The sequence below is a fragment of the Budorcas taxicolor genome, chromosome 1, assembly GCF_023091745.1.
Source record: "Budorcas taxicolor isolate Tak-1 chromosome 1, Takin1.1, whole genome shotgun sequence".
NCBI lineage: Eukaryota > Metazoa > Chordata > Mammalia > Artiodactyla > Bovidae > Budorcas > Budorcas taxicolor.
Genome location: NC_068910.1, coordinates 10,563,885 through 10,583,234, shown reverse-complemented (window position 1 = coordinate 10,583,234; position 19,350 = coordinate 10,563,885). Strand labels below are relative to the sequence as shown.

The following is a 19,350-nucleotide window of genomic DNA, read 5'->3' as shown; positions in this document are numbered from 1 at the left end:
AGAGGAACCTAGACACTGGGCAGGTGTGGAAACATGCAGACCCAAGCTGAGGGCAGGTCCTGGGAACGCTTGGAGCTTTGGGGGTAGCGGGGAGAGTGGGCGGGGATCCACAAGAAGATACTCCCTCTCCCTATTGGCTGATTCATGTTGATATTTGGCAGAAAACAACAAAATTCTGTACAGCAATTATCCTTCAATTAAAAAAAAAAAAAGATACTTCCTCCACCCAATCCTCCTGTTCCAGGCAACAACTTCCTCCTGCACAACCTGATCCTGGACACAGGCATCACACAGCAGCTGGTGGAGCGCGTGTGGCGGGACCAGGATCTCAACACGTAGGCACCACCCAGCCTGTGGGGGCAGGAGGCTGGGATGGGCCCAGGGGCCCTGCCCTGCAGAAGGCAGGGCTGTGACCTCAACTCCCTGCTGCCCCTAGGTACAGCCTTCTGGCCGTGTTTGCCGCCACCGATGGTGGCATCACTCGAGTGTTCCCCAACAAGTAAGTGACCTGCCCCACTACCTGACATCCTGTCCCTGCCTGGGACCCTGCCTCTCTGGCTCCTTGCCTCTGCTGAGACCACTGCCTTCATGAGTCTCCCTGCTTCCACCCACCTCTGTGTGTGTGACCAGGGCAGCTGAAGACTGGACAGAGAACCCCGAGCCCTTCAATGCCAGCTTCTACCGCCGCAGCCTGGACAACCACGGCTATGTCTTCAGGCCCCCCCAGCAGGATGGTGAGTGTCCTCGCAGGTGCATGGCAGCAGGTGGGAAGCTGAGGCTGGGGCAGGTAAAAAGAGAAAGCTAGGTTGTGCCAACGTGGAGGAGGGCATGGCTACCCACTCCAGTGTTCTCAGAGAATCCCCATGGACAGAGGAGCCTGGCGGGCTGCAGTCCATGGGGTCGAAAAGAGCTGGACATGACTGAGCAACTAAACACAGCACAGCACAGGCTGTGCCAAACACTCTGCTGGGTGCTGGGTGCTGGGTGCTTAGGCTGAGATCATCTCAGGCTCAGGCTCCTAGGCGCACAGAGCCCAGCATAGAGTGGTCAGCGTGGCTGCCAGCCCCTACTCCTGACCACCCCACCCCACCCACCCCCAGCCCTGTTAAGGCCTCTGGAGCTGGAGAATGATACGGTGGGCATCCTTGTCAGCACAGCTGTGGAGCTCAGCCTGGGTGGACGTACACTGAGGCCAGCAGGTGAATACCCGGGCAGAGGTGGGGAAAGAGACACTGGGCAGTGTGCTGCCCAGGCAGGTGGGCATTGATGGCGCCCTTGCTCTCCCCCATAGTGGTAGGCGTTAAGCTGGACCTAGAGGCCTGGGCTGAGAAGTTCAAGGTGCTAGCCAGCAACCGTACCCACCAGGACCAGCCTCAGAAGGTATTTGCTCAAGGATGAGGGCAGTAAGACCAGAAGCGCCCATTCTGGAGTCCCCAGGAACCCTTCCCAGTCCTCCCACTCAGAGTGGCTCTGGTGCCTATGGGGAGGCAAGGGACCCCGACATATAAAGGGTGATGGGAGGGGAAAAACTGGTGGGCACTTACGGTCCTTGCTCTCTGCCCAGCAGTGTGGCCCCAACAGCCACTGTGAGATGGACTGCGAGGTTAACAATGAGGTGCGTGTGCCCTGAACCCTTGCTTACCCGACTCCTAGACACCTTAGTCCCAACTGCAACTCCTAGCCCATCCCTTAGCCAATGGGTCTCAACATCCCACCATGACTTCACAGGTTTGCCAGAACTGGGGGGAATGGTGCCCCCTCCACTGAACCACTGCACTACCAGGGTCTGGGGAGAAAGGGCTGGGCCAGAGCCCCTCCCCATCTCCCTCCCCCTTCCCCACCTCTCAGGACCTGCTCTGTGTCCTCATTGATGATGGGGGATTCCTGGTGCTGTCAAACCAGAACCATCAGTGGGACCAGGTGAGGGTCAGGAAGAGGGTGGAAGGTATGGGTTTGAGACTCCTGGGGATATGGCACTGCCAGGCCTGTGACTCCCACTCCCTCTCGGCATCCCCAGGTGGGCAGGTTTTTCAGTGAAGTGGATGCCAACCTGATGCTGGCACTCTACAATAACTCCTTCTACACCCGCAAGGAGTCCTACGACTATCAGGCGGCCTGTGCCCCCTTACCCCCTGGCAACCTGGGTGCTGCACCCCGGGGCATCTTTGTGGTGAGCCTCAGCAATGCCTGGCCTGGAGATGGGGGGACTGGGAGACCTGCCCACAGAGGATCCCCCCACCTCTAGCGAGCAAGCTGGGGGTGACCTGGGTTCCTGGTCAGCAGTGGGAGCCCACACCACTCTTCCCCACTGCAGCCCACCGTTGCAGACTTCCTTAACCTAGCCTGGTGGACGTCTGCTGCAGCCTGGTGAGTTCCCTGGGGAAATGGGAGCGGGCGGGTGCTCCCTGGCCAGGAAGGCTGGAGAGCAACGGGGCGTGGTAAGGCCTCTGCTGACCACTCCCACTCGGTGACCCATGCCCTGCAGGTCTTTGTTCCAGCAACTTCTCTATGGTCTCATCTACCACAGCTGGTTCCAGGCAGGTAGGTTGGGCTTTAGAGGCCCCTCCTCAAAGCCCTTCCCCAATCTGAGACCAACTCCAAAGGGAGGGCAGGGCTTATGGCTGAGCCAGGCTCTGGGTGTAGGGGTGGGGCTGAGGCGCTCTGGGCCCTCGCAGACCCCGCGGAGGCCGAGGGGAACCCCGAGGTGCGCGAGAGCAGTTGCGTCATGAAACAGACCCAGTACTACTTCGGCTCGGTGAACGCCTCCTACAACGCCATCATCGACTGCGGAAACTGCTCCAGGTGCGCGCGAGGCGTGGCCAGAGGGGCGGGGCGGGGCGAAGGGGACGGGGGGAACCTCAGCGACCCCGCCCTTCTGTGCTGCCTCCAGGCTCTTCCACGCGCAGAGACTGATCAACACCAACCTTCTTTTCGTGGTGGCCGAGAAGCCGCTGTGCAGCCAGTGTGAGGCCGGCCGGCTACTGCAGAAGGAGACACACTGTATCCTGCCCGCGCCGCCCCCTGCCGCCCAACCCCTTCCACCCCCGCGCGCCCGCTCCGTGCCGCCGCCTCCTTGACTCCCCACCCATGCCCAGCGGACGGCCCGGAGCAGTGTGAACTGGTGCAGAGACCGCGATACCGGAGAGGCCCACACATCTGTTTCGACTACAACGCCACGGTAAGGAGCTGGGGAGGGCGGCTTTGAGCCGCAGCTCGCACTCTCCCCAGGGCTAGTGCGGCCCTGCCACGCCCCCTGCCCATCCCCGCCCGGGCCGACCGGCTGTTCCCTGTCTTTTCCCAACAGGAAGATACCTCAGACTGTGGCCGCGGAGCCTCCTTCCCCCCGTCGTTGGGCGTCCTGGTGTCCCTCCAGCTGCTGCTCCTCCTGGGCCTGCCTCCCCGGCCGCAGCCTCAAGTCCACGCCACGCCACTCTGAGTGTCCCTCCCCCCAGCAGGCCTCCCCGCCGTTCCCTGCTCCCCTGCCCTCCACTCCCCGCCTTAGACCCTTGCCCCCTCCCTCAATGAAGGAACTGAGCGCTCCTGGCCCCCAGAATCTGCGCCTTGGGGTGGGGGTGGGGGGTGCGAAGGAGGACGCTGCAGGTCTCTGGCCCCCAAGCCACGTCTCGCTGCTGAACTGTCAAAGTGTCCCCAGACCTCTCATGCCCACTGGACTCACCCACTCCTGAGGGCTGGGCCAGGGAGGCCACAGTACTGGTGCCAAACCAGGCCTCCACTGCCCGCCCTGCCCTGGGGCTCCCTTTGTGTGGGAGACCTAGGCCTTGCCCCACCTGGACTCCTCTAACCTGGCCCTTCTGCCCCACCCAGGACTAAATCTAGATTCCCGGGGAATAATAGAGGAAATGGTGATGGGCAGTTTGAGGCCTGTGCATCATCCCAGCTTAAGTCCTGGCAGGACAGCCCCCAGTGAGCTCCTGCCTCTCTCAGGCCTACAGCCATCCCTCCCCAAGCCCTGCAGGTAGCAGGACAGTGACAGAGACACTGGCTAAGACACAACCCCATACACAACTGGAGCCCTGAGGGCAGAAACTGGACTCACGTTAGACATACCCAGGAGGACACACACACAAACACAGACACACACACCATGGAGTGGGGTGAGGGTAGGGGCTCACAAAGCCTTACACAGGGTGAGGGGTTGGTGGGAGGGTTGGCACATGCAGGCTCCATCTCCTGCTCACCGTCACCCTCTAATCTAACCTGTAACCCAGCTGGTCCTCTGTCTCTAAAGCTGAATGTCAAACAGTGCCAAATGCTGGGGCAAAGGGGGAAGATCCCTCTGTCCCAACTTTGCTGCCAGTGTCCCCTAAATGCCCGTGACCCTGCCAGGTGCTCATTGTAACCATTTCTCACTAGTGTCAGGCCCCCAGGGGGACCACATGCCACTGCCTGCACCCCTCAGCAGAGGAACTCTCACCAGACATCGCCCTTTGCCTTAGCGGCGGTGACTTGATCACTCCTAGCTGGATCATCCCACCCCCAATCTGGCCCTTACACACTCAGGCCTATCTTTCCCTCTTACACACACTCCCTGGCCAAACTGCTTCTCCCTGAACACACATTTGCACATATGCACACACATATACACACTCTGTGCACACACAGAGGCTGGGCCTGGGAACATCTCTTCACACCGTTCATTCTGGTCATTTCCCTCAAAGGCGTCCCAGCCTGGGGGCCATTGGGGGACTGAGGGCAGGGGGATGTGGCCGTGGGGCTCAGATGGACTGGGAGGAGGGGGGAGGGTGATGCATTAATTAATGGCTCCGTTAATTAATGTTACGTTGCTTGTCGCTTTCTCAGTGTGTGTGTATGTATGGTCCATGCCTGCTGCTGGTGCCAGGGTGGGCACCCATGCTGTACACCCAGCCTAGACGCCAGCCATGTCTTGTGGGGGCGTGTGTGTAACTGTAGTGTAGTCAGGTGCTCAATGGAGAATATAAAAATAAAAAAGAATCAAACATATACAGAAAAATTAATATATATTTTAAGTTTAAAAAAGAAAAGGAGACAAAACAATCCCCATCAGGTAGTTGTCCAACCCCCGGCTGGGTCTGATCCTTCTCATCACCCACCTGACCTGGCTGTCCCCTCACCTCGGGCTCGGGGGATCTGGGGGGAACTGGGGGGCCATTTCCTTTTATCTGCCCTTTTTTTTGGTTGTTCTATTTTGTACAGACAAGTCGGAAAAACAACAGCGACAAAAAAGTCAAGAAACTTTGTAAAATACTGTGTGTGTGATTCCTTGTAAAATATTTTCAAATGGTTTATTACAGAAGATCAGTTATTAAATAATGTTCATATTTTCACTTCAAATGGTTCCCATACACTGTGTCTGCCTGGAGTGAGGATTGGGTGGCTTGAAGATAGGTGGCCCTGAGCACTTACCACTCATTTGGGAGTGAAGCCATACCAATCCAGGTCTCTGGTGGGTGGAAGGCATGATGCTTCCCAGGTCTCCTAAGTGCCAGATCCTTGACATCCTTTGTCTTCTATAATCATCTCAAAAGCCTTCAGGAAAAACTCTTAAAAAAAAAAAAAAGTTTCCCAGAGGCTCAAGGCCAAGATCATGGAAGAAAGAAGATGGAGATGAGATGTAAGCTTCTGGCCAATGGGATCAGACTGGGGCCTAGTGAGCAGGTCCTCCACGTGGAATGAAGAGTGAATACCCAGTCCAAGTCCATGGCCTGGTGCTGGAGGGCCACTTTGGCTGTCTGGAGGAGGCCAAGTTCTGCCTACCCCCTGCAAGCATGATGGGTGCTCCTTCCCAGTCCAGGGGAGGCCTGGGCCTCTCTGGCCACTGCTGCTCACACTAGAACACAGCTCTGAATACTTTTCAGCAAATCCTCTCAGGCCTCCCTCTGGCAAGCCCTACACCCTTGTTCATTTTAATCCTAACTCTTACTAGTGAACCCTACTGTGCGACCTTTGTGTTCAAGGGGAAAGACAACCACCAGTGCAGAGATTTCCCACTGACACTTACTGTACATATTCCATACTCTGCACTCACCCAGCTGAGTCCTCACCACAACCTTAAGAGTCAGATACCATTTTATCTCCATACTTCCGGTGAGCAAATTGAGACTTAGGAGAAATCCTTTCTCCCAGATGCAAGAAACCACCAAAGGTTTCTGAGATGAGGTTGCCTGTGGCTGAGGAACCTCGGATGCTAAATAAATGAAAGGGGGCATTCGAGGCGTTAGTGAAGACACCTTTCCTCACCCTCCACAATGGTTGGCCACATAGCAAAGACTAGCAGTCCCTGAGACAGCTCCCATGCTCTGCAGCAGCCCCAGAGGTCCTGGGTTAGATCTGCCGTGTGAAATACATCCAATCTGACTGGGATTTCAGATAATCGATTAATATTTTTTAGTATGTTCCAAACATTGCATGGGACATAACTATAAAAATTGGAGTCACACGTATCCTGAAAAAATTGTTTATCTGAAATTCAAATCTCATTGGCCTGCATTTTGATTTGCTAAATCTAGCAACCCCTGCGTGGCATCCAGCGGGAACCCAGACCCCAAAGTTAAGGCATAGCAACACGTGTGATTTGGAAGGCTATGCACACATCAGCAGTTGTACTGCTGGTGGAAAGGAAGGGATTCTGCACTTTTAAAATGTACTTTGTTACATAATTATTTTAATTATGTGCACATTTTAAAAATTCAGTTTTGCACAGGTGGCTTCAGGTGGCTGCTTGAAGCCACCACTGCAGTGAGACAGGGGTCCAAGGCCAGCCTGACTCAAGTTTGTGTGGAGAGACCTCTCCATCAGGATCATCCATTGACTGGGTGAGGAAGAGTCATTGAGAGAGGTCCTGCCTCACCCTTTTTGGGGCTGGAGACCGGAGTTCAAGTGTGGGCTCCACCTCACTTGTACACAAGGGCAGCATGGGCAGCGCACTCGCTGAGCAACCAGGGTGGACTGCATTTTACATCCCAGTCCCCTTGGATCCTCATGGTAGGTCCCGTCATCATCTCCATTCAACGGTCCATGAAACTGAGTTTCAATCAAGTTCGAGAATTTGGCCAATGCCACGCATCCGTCAGATGACAGAGCAAGAATTCCAACCTGGGTCAGGCATACACCCGACCGTGGAAGTTCCAGGAGTTCGCGCCCGCTGGACCATCCAACATTCTTACTCGCACACCTGCCTACAAGGACACACCCACTCAGATGTACGGGCAGACATGGAGCCACGCCTCCCGGGAAATTCAGAAAGTGCATGGCGTGCAGCTGTGCAGCCGCTGGTTCTCGCGGCTCTCCAGGGGTCGTTCGCCCTCCCCCTACGTCTGGAGAACCGGCGGAAACGGGTCTGAGCACTACAACTCCCAAGCACACCCGCCTCTCCCGCCGCACAGCCTCCTGGGACTTGTTCTACCCAGAGCCCTGATCACCGCAGGTCCCAGTGTGGCCGAGGACTTCATGTCCCAGCATGCCGCGGAGCCGCAAGGCCGAGGGCTTCCTGCCGCCGTCCGGGGCGCGCAGGCGCAGCGCCCTGTTTGTCGGCGCCTGAGAAGGGAGGAGGTACTGTCGAAACCGAGACCGAGGCCGAGGCGGAGCTGACCAGACTTGACTCCGGCCCAGAACTAGTCTCCGTGCCGCGCGGACCGTAAGAGGCCCCAGAGTGGATGGAGGAGATCGAGCCCTGAGATCACCGCCAGCCCGGTCGGCGCTGTGGCCACACAGGGCGGGCGGGCAGGCGGTGGTGCCTAAGCTGCTCGGGGCCTTTCCTCAGATTCCCCGTCGAGGGGCCTAGGCCCCGGCCCCGCGACCGACCAGGCGCGGCTCTGCCTTTTGGGACCGGAGTCGACCCGACCGGAAGTAGAAGCCTTCACCGGGGCCATAGGCCAGTGACTAGGTCGGGCCCGGGCCTCCCGTCGGGGCCGGACTGGGAAGAGGCCCCGGGGAGGCCCCTAGCCCACTAAACCCTTCCCTCAGGCCAACGCCCGCGAAGAAGATGCAGCGCGCCCTACCGGGCGCCCGCCAACACTTGGGGGCCATTCTGTCCAGCGCCAGCGTGGTGGTGAAGGCTCTGTGCGCGGCGGTACTGTTTCTGTATCTGCTGTCCTTCGCCGTGGACACGGGCTGCCTGGCGGTCACCCCAGGCTACCTCTTTCCACCCAACTTCTGGATCTGGACCCTGGCTACCCATGGGTTGATGGAACAGCATGTGTGGGATGTGGCCATCAGCCTGGCCACGGTAGTGGTAGCTGGACGTTTGCTGGAGCCCCTCTGGGGGGCCTTGGAGCTGCTCATCTTCTTCTCAGTAGTGAACGTGTCTGTGGGGCTGCTGGGGGCCTTCGCCTACCTCCTCACCTACATGGCTTCCTTCAACTTGGTCTACCTTTTCACTGTCCGCATCCATGGCGCCCTGGGCTTCCTAGGTGGTGTCCTGGTGGCACTCAAGCAAACCATGGGGGACTGTGTGGTCCTGCGAGTGCCCCAGGTGCGTGTCAGTGTGGTGCCCATGCTGCTGTTGGGGCTGCTGCTGCTGCTGCGGCTGGCCACACTGCTCCAGAGCCCGGCACTGGCCTCCTATGGCTTTGGGCTGATCTCCAGTTGGGTGTATCTTCGCTTCTACCAACGCCATAGCCGAGGCCGAGGGGACATGGCCGACCACTTTGCTTTCGCCACCTTCTTCCCCGAGATCCTGCAGCCTGTGGTGAGCCTGCTGGCGAACCTGGTGCATGGCCTTCTGGTGAAAGTAAAGATATGCCAGAAGACAGTGAAGCGCTATGATGTGGGCGCCCCATCCTCCATTACCATCAGCCTCCCAGGCACAGACCCTCAAGACGCAGAGCGGAGAAGGTACTGTGAAATCTTCCAAAACCTTGTTGAGCTAGGAGAATCTTACAGATCAGGTCACAGTCCATCTTTTGAGGTGCTTGCTTGCTGTATGTAGGCTGGCAGCTGTATGCAGGCTTACAGTAAGATGTTGGGGGCAGACTCAGAGAAAATCCAGTTTGTGGCCTTGATCTCAACACTTCGGTATCTGGGCTGCATACGTTGCTTTCCAAAATTAGGGAGTAAAAGTTGTCTTTCTCCCCACTCAGGGTGCTTAAGTTTCAAGAAACGCCCTGCTTCCTTTTGAACTGTGTGAGGGCTAGTGGAGAGCCAGGTACATATAAGCCTGGCCTTGTCTCAGAATCTTGGCATTCTTGACACTGGTCCTGTGGGAGCCAGAAGCAACCCGCTGGTCCTTTTTCCCCTGTGAGAGAGGGAAAGGGAAGGAGACCTGGGATCCTTATGAGGTGGTTGGGGCCACCCCAGTTTCCAAGTGCTGGACTCCACCCTCTTCCTGGGCCTTAAATTCAGATGTCGTGCTTCTTTGCAGCTTATTTATTAACAGGGAAGCCTGGGGTATAACTAGACTTAGACAACCACTGGCCCATGTACACCGACTCTGGCAGGCATGTGTCACCAAACCCAGGGGACAGCCACGTGACCCACCGAGGGAGCCTGCTGACCACACCAGGGAATGGAGACAGCCTTTTCATTATCTGTAAACCAAGCCATCTGCACCATCAGGAGTCTCAGCTGAATTATTCACTTACTGCACCTTGGCCAGGGCAAGACAGATCTTTTTTTAATCCATTTCTTTCTCTCTCCCAGGCCTATGGACTCACCAGAGTGGGCACAGCTCTGTTTCTAACATTATTCTTGAGTGGTTTTTGTTGTTGTTTGGGTTTTTGTTTTTTTATGCAATTACTTGAGTTGTGAAATCTAGAGCAGGTTCTGTTCCAACTCTGTGCATTTGTAAAAGGCTTCTGCTTTTGCATACCCGTGAGATGAGTTCTTAGCAGGCAACTTTACAAATTCAGCTGGACTTGTTCCAGTGCTTCCTCTCCACTGGGGCTTTGGCGTGTGGGACACACCCCTCTCCTGAAGGAGTTTCCAACTAGAGAAGGCCAGATTACTGTGGCCCAAGGTGCCAGGTGTTAGTACACATGGCATGCCACAGAGCTTGATTGTGGGCCTTACAGTTTGTGTCTCCGTGGCTAATCAATCCTAGAGACCGAGTTCTTTATTAATCTTTAACCTTAACTGGTGGAGGAGATGCAGCCAGAAGGGCGGGGCCTAGTGGAAACTGAACTGTCCTCAGAGATGTTCGGGTGATCCCAGTCCACAGTGGTGGCCCCTCCTCTAGTGAGAAATCTTGGATTGTTAGGGTTGGCTGGACATTCGAAAAAACTTCACAGCCCCAAGAAACTGGACAGTTGGAGGCATGTTGGGGTGTGGTGTCAGGAAGGGGGTTCCTGGCATAGACTTGTGGTTGTTACCTTGCTTGGGGATAGGGGTCACTTTACCAAGCAGTTTGATCTCTTGCTGCATGCCACACTCCCTGCCCCAAAGAGCCAGTAATAGTGGGAGGCAGGGTTTCCCTTCTTTGACCCTTGTGACGGAGTGATGAGCATGCCACTACCTCGGCAGGTTTTAAACAGAATTGGCAAGGCAGTCTCCACAATGGGAACCTGGGTAGTAGAGGGAAGGACTGTCCTGTCTGTGCCAACTTGCCATGATGCCAGGCTGAAGGACAGGGTGGAGTGCTGGGGCTTTGCGTGCCTGTCTTCTTGTTGCTCCTCCTGTCATGTCCCCTGGCATGGTGGAGATTTTGGTTTTCTTCTGAACATGGAAGGCTATATAGGTCTCCCATGCTGGTGGCAGAAGGGGTCCACAGTGACCACTATGAGGAGTGTTACCTGGCAGCATGAGCAGCCCACCTCCTGGTGGGCAGGGTCCCAGGTCCTCGTATATACCTTCTTCTAGCGAACTTCCCCACTTCCCTTCAGGGTGGGGTCTCCAGGGGTCTGCCCAGTGGAACCAGGCCTGGCCTGTGCCCTACCCACATGGGCTGTTTTTTCTTCCTCTCTTCCCACTAGGAAACTATGTGTTCCTGCTCTAACCCAGGTCTTGGTGATGTTGGGGTTTCTTCTGGGAAGGCCAATGCTAACTAAGAGTCAGTTAAGAGGGGTGAGCTAACCCAAGTTGGCCCTGCTTTCCCAGGCTGAGAGCCAAGGCAAGGACTCGAGTTCCAAACCTCCCCACAGACCCTTGCCAGGGGGTTCACAACACTCCTGACAAGGAGATGGGGAGAAGTTATGCCTTCAGTGTGATGCTGGTGCCCAGCAGAAATTCATGCGTCCAGGGATCTGCCCTGGGTCGCAGTTCTGGCTAGCCTTAGGCAACATCCTCAGAACCATGTCGGGCTGGCCTGGGGGCAGCCTGGTGGGCACCCAGCATTCTCAGCCTGGAGGTGTCCGAACTATGGAGGGAGTGCTCTACAGCTTTTGGGTCCTCATTTGGATGGCAGAGAGTCCTAATCGGATCCCTGGGGAGCCCTGGGCCCTGCAATGGGGAAGAACACAGGATTTTGAGAGGCATGTGAGCAGTAAGGCAAGTCAGTTTCCTGAGGGAAAGAATACAGGGCATAAACCACGTTCAGACCCATAGTGACCTGTCATCTTTCCCTGGCCCCAGGCAACTGGCTCTGAAGGCCCTCAACGAGCGGTTGAAGCGAGTGGAGGACCAATCCGTCTGGCCCAGCATGGACGACGATGAAGAGGAGGCTGGGGCCAAGATGGATAGCCCCGTGCCATCAGACAAGGCCCCCACACTCCCAGGGAAGGGGGCTGTCCCAGAGTCCAGCCTGATCACCTTTGAGGCAGCTCCCCCGACGCTGTAACTCTAGACCACCTTGAGTGTAGCACCTCTTCTCCCAAGCCCCCTTTGACACCCTCTCAGCTACTCCAGGGCACTGACTGCTCTGAGGAGAGAGAAGAAGGCCTGCTGCGGGTTGCCACAGCCTTCTGCTCTTTCTCGCCAACACTACCCAGGACTCTTGCTCCTGGTTCCAGCTCCAGACAACCACTCTGCCAGGCATGGGACCTCTGAAGCGTAGCCAGCCCAGGCCATCTGAGGTAAGACTGCACCTCAGCAGGCAGCCTCAAGCAAGTGGCTGCACAGACACTGATGCCGTGGCTCCTGGGCCAACCCGCACACCTGACACTGGTTGCTGAGAGCCCTGAGCCAAGGCAAGGATTTGCCAAAAACATTCTGGGGGTCCAGCCAGTGCAGGAGCCAGCGCAGGGCTGCTGCACATCGCTGCCTGCCCCCAGAAAGACTACGCTCATGTCAAAGTTTCTGATTCCCTCTGCTGTGGCCATGGCTGCTTCCAGCCCAGAGCAGCCACAGCTCCCAGGTATTTTCTACAGGACCACTTGAGTGGGCAGCCAAGCCCTGCCTCGCAGTATCAATAAAGCAGTTCTTTGAGGTATGGCTACTGGGCTCCGTTAGACCACCTTGTGCAGCCCCCTCGCCATGCTCAGCTGTGGATTAGACAGGGACCTCAGGTTCCAGGGCTCGGTCACGAAGGCTGTTCCTGCTGGATAAAAAGCCCATTGCCCTCATTTCTCCCCACCCCCTGTCACTCTCTCCCTTGCCTCACTACCACATGTCCACTCTCAACCAGCCTTCCCAGAGCTGTCACCTCAGACCCTTACTCATTGTCTCTCTCCCTGCACTACCTGGTCAGGGAGGCCCTGCCTGAAGATCTGATAACTAAGGGTCTCTCATCATAAGTTGTTCTTACCCATGGTTCACTTTGAAGACAAAAATGCTCGGTGTTTGGCACCTATGGAGGCAGCCCATCCCCAGCTCCCATCCTGTCATTGCCCAGACTGGACCATCACAGTCGAAACTGCCAACACAGTGGGCACCTGGGGAAACTGAAAGGACACAGCCCCACCAATCACAGCTACAGCTGCAGCCCTAGGACCTGCTAGGGCCCCAGGTGGCATAGGACACTCAGCAGCCAGATCCCAGGAGCTAATGTCGCAGGAGAGCTTCAGCCCCTCAGTGAGCAGCCACGGACAGGTCCCCATCTTGCCCAGCTGCCCATTTGTTCCTGCTGATGGTATTAGCAAGAACTGTCCCCAGCTCTGGGGTATTCCTCCCATCCAGTCTTTTCAGTCTTTTTTTTCTTTTTGACTGCTCCTCGCGGCATGTGGGATCTTAGTTCCCCCACCAGGGATCAAATCTGCACCCCCTGCATTGGAAACTCAGAGTCTTAACGACTGGACCATCGGGGAAATCCCTTCAGTCTTTTTTTTTTTTTCACTTTATTTTACTTTCTTCTCTTCTGTAATTTCTGGACATACCAGCAAAAGTTGAGTTGCTGGGGGTGGAGGACAGTCTTGCAACCCCGACTTCATCCAGGCACATGATGCATAAACTCCTCTGGGACGGTAGAGAAGGAAGGAAAGGGGAGGCACCGCAGCATGAGGAGCAAGTAACAGTGTCACACGCAGGACTCTGGCTGCCCCAGGGCCTGAGGTGTCCCGTGAGTGAGCTGAGGGAGTCCAGGAGGCCTCAAACCCGGCTCCCAAGCTGAGGGGCAAATCCAGGCTTTCCCAAGGCTGGGAAGAGTTCACGGCTGGATCCTCTTGCGGTACAGGTAGGCGTTGCTCACCTGGTTCATAATGACCAAGCTGGTAATGACAGGGCAAAGCACAGCCAGGTACCAGACCCCACCGGTGACTGTGGCAGTGAACCAGAGTGAGCACATGCCCAACAAGAGGCTGGCACCCCCTAGAAGGTAGCCCACCAACCCCGAAGTGGCATGGTACAGCTTAAGCTTGGCCAGGGGCCATCGAGGCAGCAATTTGGGGTAGAGCAGCCCCACCCCACCCGAGCACTGCAGCCCTGCCCACAGTACAGCTAGCAGCCCTGCCCGCCCATGCCACGTGGCCAGGTGGGCTTTGCCGAGCTGTTCCTTGTGGAGGATGACAAGGCCCAGGCCCAGCAATGCACACAGCAAGGCCAGAAGCTGCAGAACCCAGTGGCAACGCGCTCGGCCCTTTCGTGAAAGGGAGCGCAGCAACGAACTCTCAGGAGAGAACACCAGCAATGCCTCGGTCATCAGGAAAGAGAACTGCGGAGACAGAGAGAGGACACTAAATGGGAGTGCTGCCAAGCAGAAGGGCAGAGTTTTCGATGAACCTAAGCTGCCAGCCAGTGTGGGCTGACTGCCCTTTATTCTCTCTCCCACTGACAAGAGTATTCGGTGGGGCAAGAGTGGAAAACCATCTGGGACAGAACATGTGTTCTGAGTAACCGCAAGAGGTACCTCTTCACACTTCTTCCTGGGTGCTACTCTGAAATGTCATCTCTGCTATGTTACCCAGCAAACACAAGGTTTGAGATGGGGCAGTTATAAATGATTCACAAGCTTTGTTTCCCTGACAGGCCTAGATACAATTTCTCGGCAAGAGTTGTCCACATGGGTGCACTGTTTCAGGGAATATTAGGTGTAGGTGCACCACTGTAAATTAAGGTGACAGGAGGCACAGGTACACCCAAATGCATATTTTAAGCCTCCTGCCTGGAGGTGGCTAAAGTATCATTTTGTACTTAGACAAAGCCCTACATCTTGATTACCCTAGCTCAAGTCTCAGATATAAACTGTGGCAGGAGTTGGAGCCTACAGTTCCTCCAACCCCACATCCCACCCTTCCAAATAGATATTAAGTGTCCATTTACATTTAGAGGCCACTAAGACCACCCTCAGAGCTGTACTCCTTCCCACCCCTAAGAGCTGGCCAGGTTCACTACTTACAGCCAAAGACATAAGCACAGGGTGCCAGGAGAAGAGACCTGGAATGAGAAGAGGAAGACTTGTGAGGCTCAAACAAGAAGAACCCAGCCACACCAATCCCCACAGGCTGAGGAAAATGAGCAGCCCATCACCCAAGGAGGTGCTGCCAAAATGCAAGCTCCCTCTTACTGCAACAAGCTGACCCCATATCTGGTCTCTTCCTGGACCCTCCCTGGATCAGAGGCCACCCTTCACCCTTCTCTCAGCCCGCCCTCTTTCCCTCTGTACTTTGCAAGAGGCAGCCAAGTGCAGCATCCAGACAAGAGAAGCCAGGTACTCTGTGGGGCCTGGCCAAGCTGGCAGAGCCCTCACTCTCATCACTCTGCTTATCCCTCCAGCACGGCATGTCCCTCAGCCAGCCAGGCCTTTCCCAAGAGTCAGACCCAAGGCTTCCTATTGCCCCTGCTCCCCAGGAAAACTGACAGTTCCCAAAAGTCAGTAATTATGCATTCTACTTACTGGAGCCAGGTCTGGCAAGTACAGCCACAAAGATGGTGAAGCCCAAGGCCACAAGGTGGGCAGCAGCCCCGGAGGCAGTGCGCAGAGCTCGGTATATGTGTGACTCGGTCTCCACAGAAAGGGCCATGATCAAACAGGCCGGCTGTAGCCTAAAAGCATAGCAGAGTGAGCAAGGGCCTCTGGTGCCTGCTGTCCACTCTTCTCACTGGAGCAAGGGTGGCGAAGCAGGAATGCCACTCTCTTCCAAAGAGTTAAGGTAGGAAGGGACAGCATTAAGGCAGGGCCCAGGAATAGTCGCGGGCTGGTGGCCTGTCAGCGTGTATCCGCATCCGAATTGGCACTGATCACTGGTCCGTCCACCTTCCAGATAAGATACGCAAGGCCGTGTAATAGACTACAAATCCCAGAATGCGCCACGCCGTCGCAGGGCGGGAGCGCCTGCTGGAAGGGCGTGAAGCACTACGGGAACTGTAGTTCCAGGTTGCGTCGAAATTACAGCCTGAATCGCTTTGAGCACACCCTTCCCACGTGCAGCTGGCTTGCTGCCTCTACACGCCAGGGATTCGCCTGCCTCACCCGCAGCGCCGACCCGAGGAGGTGGTTCGGTCCCGAACAAGTGGGATTCTCCGGGCGCTAGCCGCGCGCCCTGCCGCTCCGCCGCTTAACTTCCGGGTGCGACGCCTACCCACCCGGGACTTCCTGGGACTGTTCGCAGCCACACGGCCGAGTTGCGCTGCGCAGGCGCTGTTGAGCAGATGGCTTCACGGGTGTATCAGTGCGCAGGCGTGCCTGAGCTGGCGGCCCAAGCCTCAGGTCTTGTTTCTGACAGGTGCTCCCAGGAATAGAGGTGCCAGCTACAGACCCCGGTCCCACTAGCGCCATGGGCAGCAGCTGCCGCATCGAATGCATATTCTTCAGCGAGTTTCACCCTACGCTGGGACCCAAGATCACCTATCAGGTGCTATCCGGGCTCGCGGGACAATGGGGGATAGAGGGACGCTCCGGGGAGTTCAGTCAGTTGCCTGGAAGCGAGGGAACCCCGTGCCCCGTGCTACACGCAGGCACGCCGCTCCCTCGTTCGCGGGGAATCGTGAACCACAAGTATATTCAAACCCAGTCCCGGGCTCCCGGTGTGGCACAGCAAACAAACATCACATAGGCAGTGATTGTGGAAAATGGGGCTGTGTGGGCCCAAGGGAGGTGCCAGGTCCTATGAGAGGTGTGAGTGGTGATCCACTAGTATCCCTGCATGCATAGAAATTTAGGTGTGGGAGGAGTGTGCCAGCTGAAGGGAACAGCATATGCAAAAGCCAGGAGGTAGGTGAAAACATAATGTGTGTGTGGAAACACAAAGTTGGAGTAGGCCTGGGTGGATGGGAGAGAGGAGAAACCCTGGAGAAGAGAGCTTAGGTCTTGAAGGTCACCCTATGTACTCTGCCTAGTCTCTGTACTAGGTCCTCTAAGGGGCTTCTTGTCACTTCCTTCCACAGGTTCCTGAGGACTTCATCTCCCGGGAGCTGTTTGACACTGTCCAGGTGTACATCATCACCAAGCCAGAGCTGCAGAACAAGCTCATCACTGTGTGAGCCCCTAGCTGGGAAGTAGGGAGGGTTCCCAAGGAGGAGTGGACAGACCTGGGGACAGGAGGAGATTGATTTTGTTCCTACCTGTTCCCCTCGTCCAGCACAGCCATGGAGAAGAAACTGATAGGCTGCCCTGTGTGCATTGAGCACAAGAAGTATAGCCGCAATGCCCTGCTGTTCAACTTAGGCTTCGTGTGTGATGCCCAAGCCAAGACCTGTGCCCTTGAGCCCATCGTCAAAAAGCTGGCTGGCTACCTGACCACCCTGGAGGTCTGCAACACAATGGGCTCGGGTGGATGGGCAGGCAAAGTTAGGGAAGTTGTTCGCATGTCTCCAAAGCCCTCCAGATCTGGGAACCTGCGAGGGCAGGGTGCCAGCCAAGGGTCCTGGGATGTGCCCACCATCCTGTCCACGCCCCATTCAGCTAGAGAGCAGCTTCGTGTCCACGGAGGAGAGCAAGCAGAAGTTGGTGCCCATCATGACCATCCTGCTGGAGGAGCTAAATGCCTCAGGCCGGTGCACTCTGCCTATCGGTATGGCCCGGCCTCTATAAGGACAGCAGAGGGGTCGAGGAGGGGTGGGAAAGTGGCAGAGGAAGGTGGGCCCAGTCAAGGACAAGACTGGTGAACAAATTGTTGGTCAGGAGATAGCCATGAGCTTGGCTGACGATGTCCAGGGTCCAGTGGACGATCGGGTTGGGGAGGGGGAGGCCAGTAGAGTTCTCTGGCTCTGCTCCCTGAACATGTTTCTTCCCTTGAATGGACCTCAGTCTCTTGCTCCATAAAAGGAGGAGATTGGTCCTACCCAGAGCCACCTGTCTGCCTCAGGGGTGGCTGGGAGGACTGCCTGGTAATTGAGGGCCTCCTGGAAGAGTTGGCACTGAGGATATGGGGGGTCCCCTGCAGATGAGTCCAACACCATCCACTTGAAGGTGATTGAGCAGCGGCCTGACCCTCCCGTGGCCCAGGAGTATGATGTGCCTGTCTTTACCAAAGACAAGGAGGATTTCTTCAACTCACAGTGGGACCTCACCACACAGCAGGTGTGCTCGCCAGCCCCGGCCATCATGACGTGCGGCTGGCCACAGCCCTGGCCTCATCCCGCTTCTACTGAACCTGTTCTTCCCTGCCCAGATCCTGCCCTACATTGACGGTTTCCGCCACGTCCAGAAGATCTCAGCTGAGGCAGACGTGGAGCTCAACTTGGTGCGCATTGCCATCCAGAACCTGCTGTGAGTGGGGCGCAGTGACACCCGGGACAGGTTTAGCAGTCAGGAGGAACCCGGGGCCCTGAGTGTAGGCGCTGGGAAGGCATGGCCCTCAGAAGCTGAGCGCTACTGTTTCCCCCAGGTACTATGGCGTTGTGACACTGGTGTCCATCCTCCAGGTAGGTGAGTCTGGGGTCTGATTAAGTGGAGACTGGATCATGTGACTGGGCCCAACTGGGGCTGTGTCAGACTTCCAAGCCCCTTACTCAAGCCCCTGTGCCGCCTACTATCCTCCAGTACTCCAATGTGTACTGCCCGACACCTAAAGTCCAGGACCTGGTAGACGACAAGTCCCTGCAGGAGGCGTGTCTATCTTACGTGACCAAGCAAGGTATTGGCAGGCTCTGGGGGAGGCCATCTCAGGGAGGGCAGGGCCACCTGGAGAGCTGACCCTTGCTGCCTGCAGGGCACAAGAGGGCCAGTCTCCGGGATGTATTCCAGTTGTACTGCAGCCTGAGCCCGGGCACTACTGTGAGAGATCTCATTGGCCGCCACCCGCAACAGCTGCAGCACGTTGATGAACGGTCAGAGGGTCCTACCCCTTGAAGCATGAGGGGTTTGCCTGAGGGGAGATACATTCTCTGTGTCTCTCTGGAACTCTGAGTCAGAGAGAAAGCAGGAGACACCTAGTGAGCAGAATCACATGGCACTGCTAATCCAGGAAGGCTTACTGGAGGTGATGGGTTTTGGAGACCAGTCTGGTCATGGAAACAAAACCGGAGGGAGGGGAGACTGGCCTGGCTAGAAGGAAGCCTGGCCCAGAGCATCACCTCTTTCTTACTTGACACTCATCCCAGGAAGCTGATCCAGTTTGGGCTTATGAAGAACCTCATCCGGCGACTACAGAAGTATCCTGTGCGGGTGTCTCGGGATGAGCGGAGCCACCCTGCCAGGCTTTACACAGGCTGCCACAGCTATGATGAGATCTGTTGCAAGACAGGTAGAAGCAGGCAGGACCACTGAGGTGGGTCAGGGCAGCATGGCCAACCCCCCAAAGGCTGCTGACCTCACCTCTACCACACCATACAGGCATGAGCTACCAGGAGCTAGATGAACGGCTGGAAAATGACCCCAACATCATCATCTGCTGGAAGTGAGGCTGGTGGCGGCTGGACAAGGCATGCAGCTATGGCTACTCTCTTCTGCTAAGCCCTGCCTGGTGCATGAGGACTAGACCAGAAAACTAGTCCATACTGTCCTAAGGTTGACCCTCATTTCTGTAAATAAAGTCATCCATTTCAACCTACCTTTATTGAAGACTGCCTCTGAGCCAGCCACCAGAGAGAACCAGCAGTGAATGAAATAGCCGTGGTCCTGGCACCCTGGAGCGCCATCTGGTGGGCAGAACCGACAATGGGCAC

The 19,350-nt window shown here is 56.3% G+C and overlaps 4 protein-coding genes across 5 annotated transcripts in view; 3 read left to right on the top strand and 1 right to left on the bottom strand.

Moving 5' to 3' along the window:
* Nucleotides 1–3,436, top strand: part of CACNA2D2 (calcium voltage-gated channel auxiliary subunit alpha2delta 2) — a 137,533-nt gene extending 134,097 nt beyond the window's left edge. The window contains exons 26-39 of the mRNA XM_052647292.1: nt 245–335; nt 437–499; nt 631–734; nt 1,101–1,199; nt 1,292–1,380; nt 1,565–1,615; nt 1,849–1,920; nt 2,018–2,170; nt 2,315–2,367; nt 2,486–2,541; nt 2,676–2,802; nt 2,891–2,999; nt 3,089–3,178; nt 3,305–3,436. Of these exons, the coding sequence (XP_052503252.1) occupies nt 245–335; nt 437–499; nt 631–734; nt 1,101–1,199; nt 1,292–1,380; nt 1,565–1,615; nt 1,849–1,920; nt 2,018–2,170; nt 2,315–2,367; nt 2,486–2,541; nt 2,676–2,802; nt 2,891–2,999; nt 3,089–3,178; nt 3,305–3,436 (1,289 nt within the window). The remainder of the gene's footprint in view (nt 1–244; nt 336–436; nt 500–630; nt 735–1,100; nt 1,200–1,291; nt 1,381–1,564; nt 1,616–1,848; nt 1,921–2,017; nt 2,171–2,314; nt 2,368–2,485; nt 2,542–2,675; nt 2,803–2,890; nt 3,000–3,088; nt 3,179–3,304) is intronic.
* NPRL2 (NPR2 like, GATOR1 complex subunit) overlaps nt 1–19,235 on the top strand; it is a 130,619-nt gene extending 111,384 nt beyond the window's left edge. The window contains exons 2-12 of one of the 2 annotated variants that reach the window (XM_052647311.1): nt 16,010–16,097; nt 16,630–16,721; nt 16,824–16,992; nt 17,147–17,255; nt 17,628–17,764; nt 17,856–17,953; nt 18,072–18,108; nt 18,227–18,320; nt 18,396–18,513; nt 18,787–18,929; nt 19,019–19,235. In XM_052647311.1, the coding sequence (XP_052503271.1) occupies nt 16,020–16,097; nt 16,630–16,721; nt 16,824–16,992; nt 17,147–17,255; nt 17,628–17,764; nt 17,856–17,953; nt 18,072–18,108; nt 18,227–18,320; nt 18,396–18,513; nt 18,787–18,929; nt 19,019–19,086 (1,143 nt within the window). In that variant the 5' untranslated portion in view covers nt 16,010–16,019 and the 3' untranslated portion in view covers nt 19,087–19,235. Of the gene's footprint in view, nt 1–15,913; nt 16,098–16,629; nt 16,722–16,823; nt 16,993–17,146; nt 17,256–17,627; nt 17,765–17,855; nt 17,954–18,071; nt 18,109–18,226; nt 18,321–18,395; nt 18,514–18,786; nt 18,930–19,018 lie in introns of those variants that run through there. The other variant, XM_052647303.1, reaches the window with a different exon arrangement.
* TMEM115 (transmembrane protein 115) lies at nt 7,539–12,542 on the top strand. The gene is made up of 2 exons (XM_052647318.1): nt 7,539–8,835; nt 11,506–12,542. Exons 1-2 carry the CDS (start codon nt 7,985–7,987, stop codon nt 11,708–11,710), a joined length of 1,056 nt encoding a protein of 351 aa, XP_052503278.1. The 5' UTR covers nt 7,539–7,984; the 3' UTR covers nt 11,711–12,542.
* Nucleotides 13,160–15,818, bottom strand: LOC128054682 (transmembrane reductase CYB561D2). Its single transcript, XM_052647319.1, has 4 exons — nt 15,716–15,818; nt 15,140–15,288; nt 14,642–14,679; nt 13,160–13,957 (listed from the first exon to the last, which is right to left on the bottom strand). Exons 2-4 carry the CDS (start codon nt 15,264–15,266, stop codon nt 13,454–13,456), a joined length of 669 nt encoding a protein of 222 aa, XP_052503279.1. The 5' UTR covers nt 15,267–15,288; nt 15,716–15,818; the 3' UTR covers nt 13,160–13,453.
* Nucleotides 19,236–19,350: the final 115 nt, after the last annotated feature.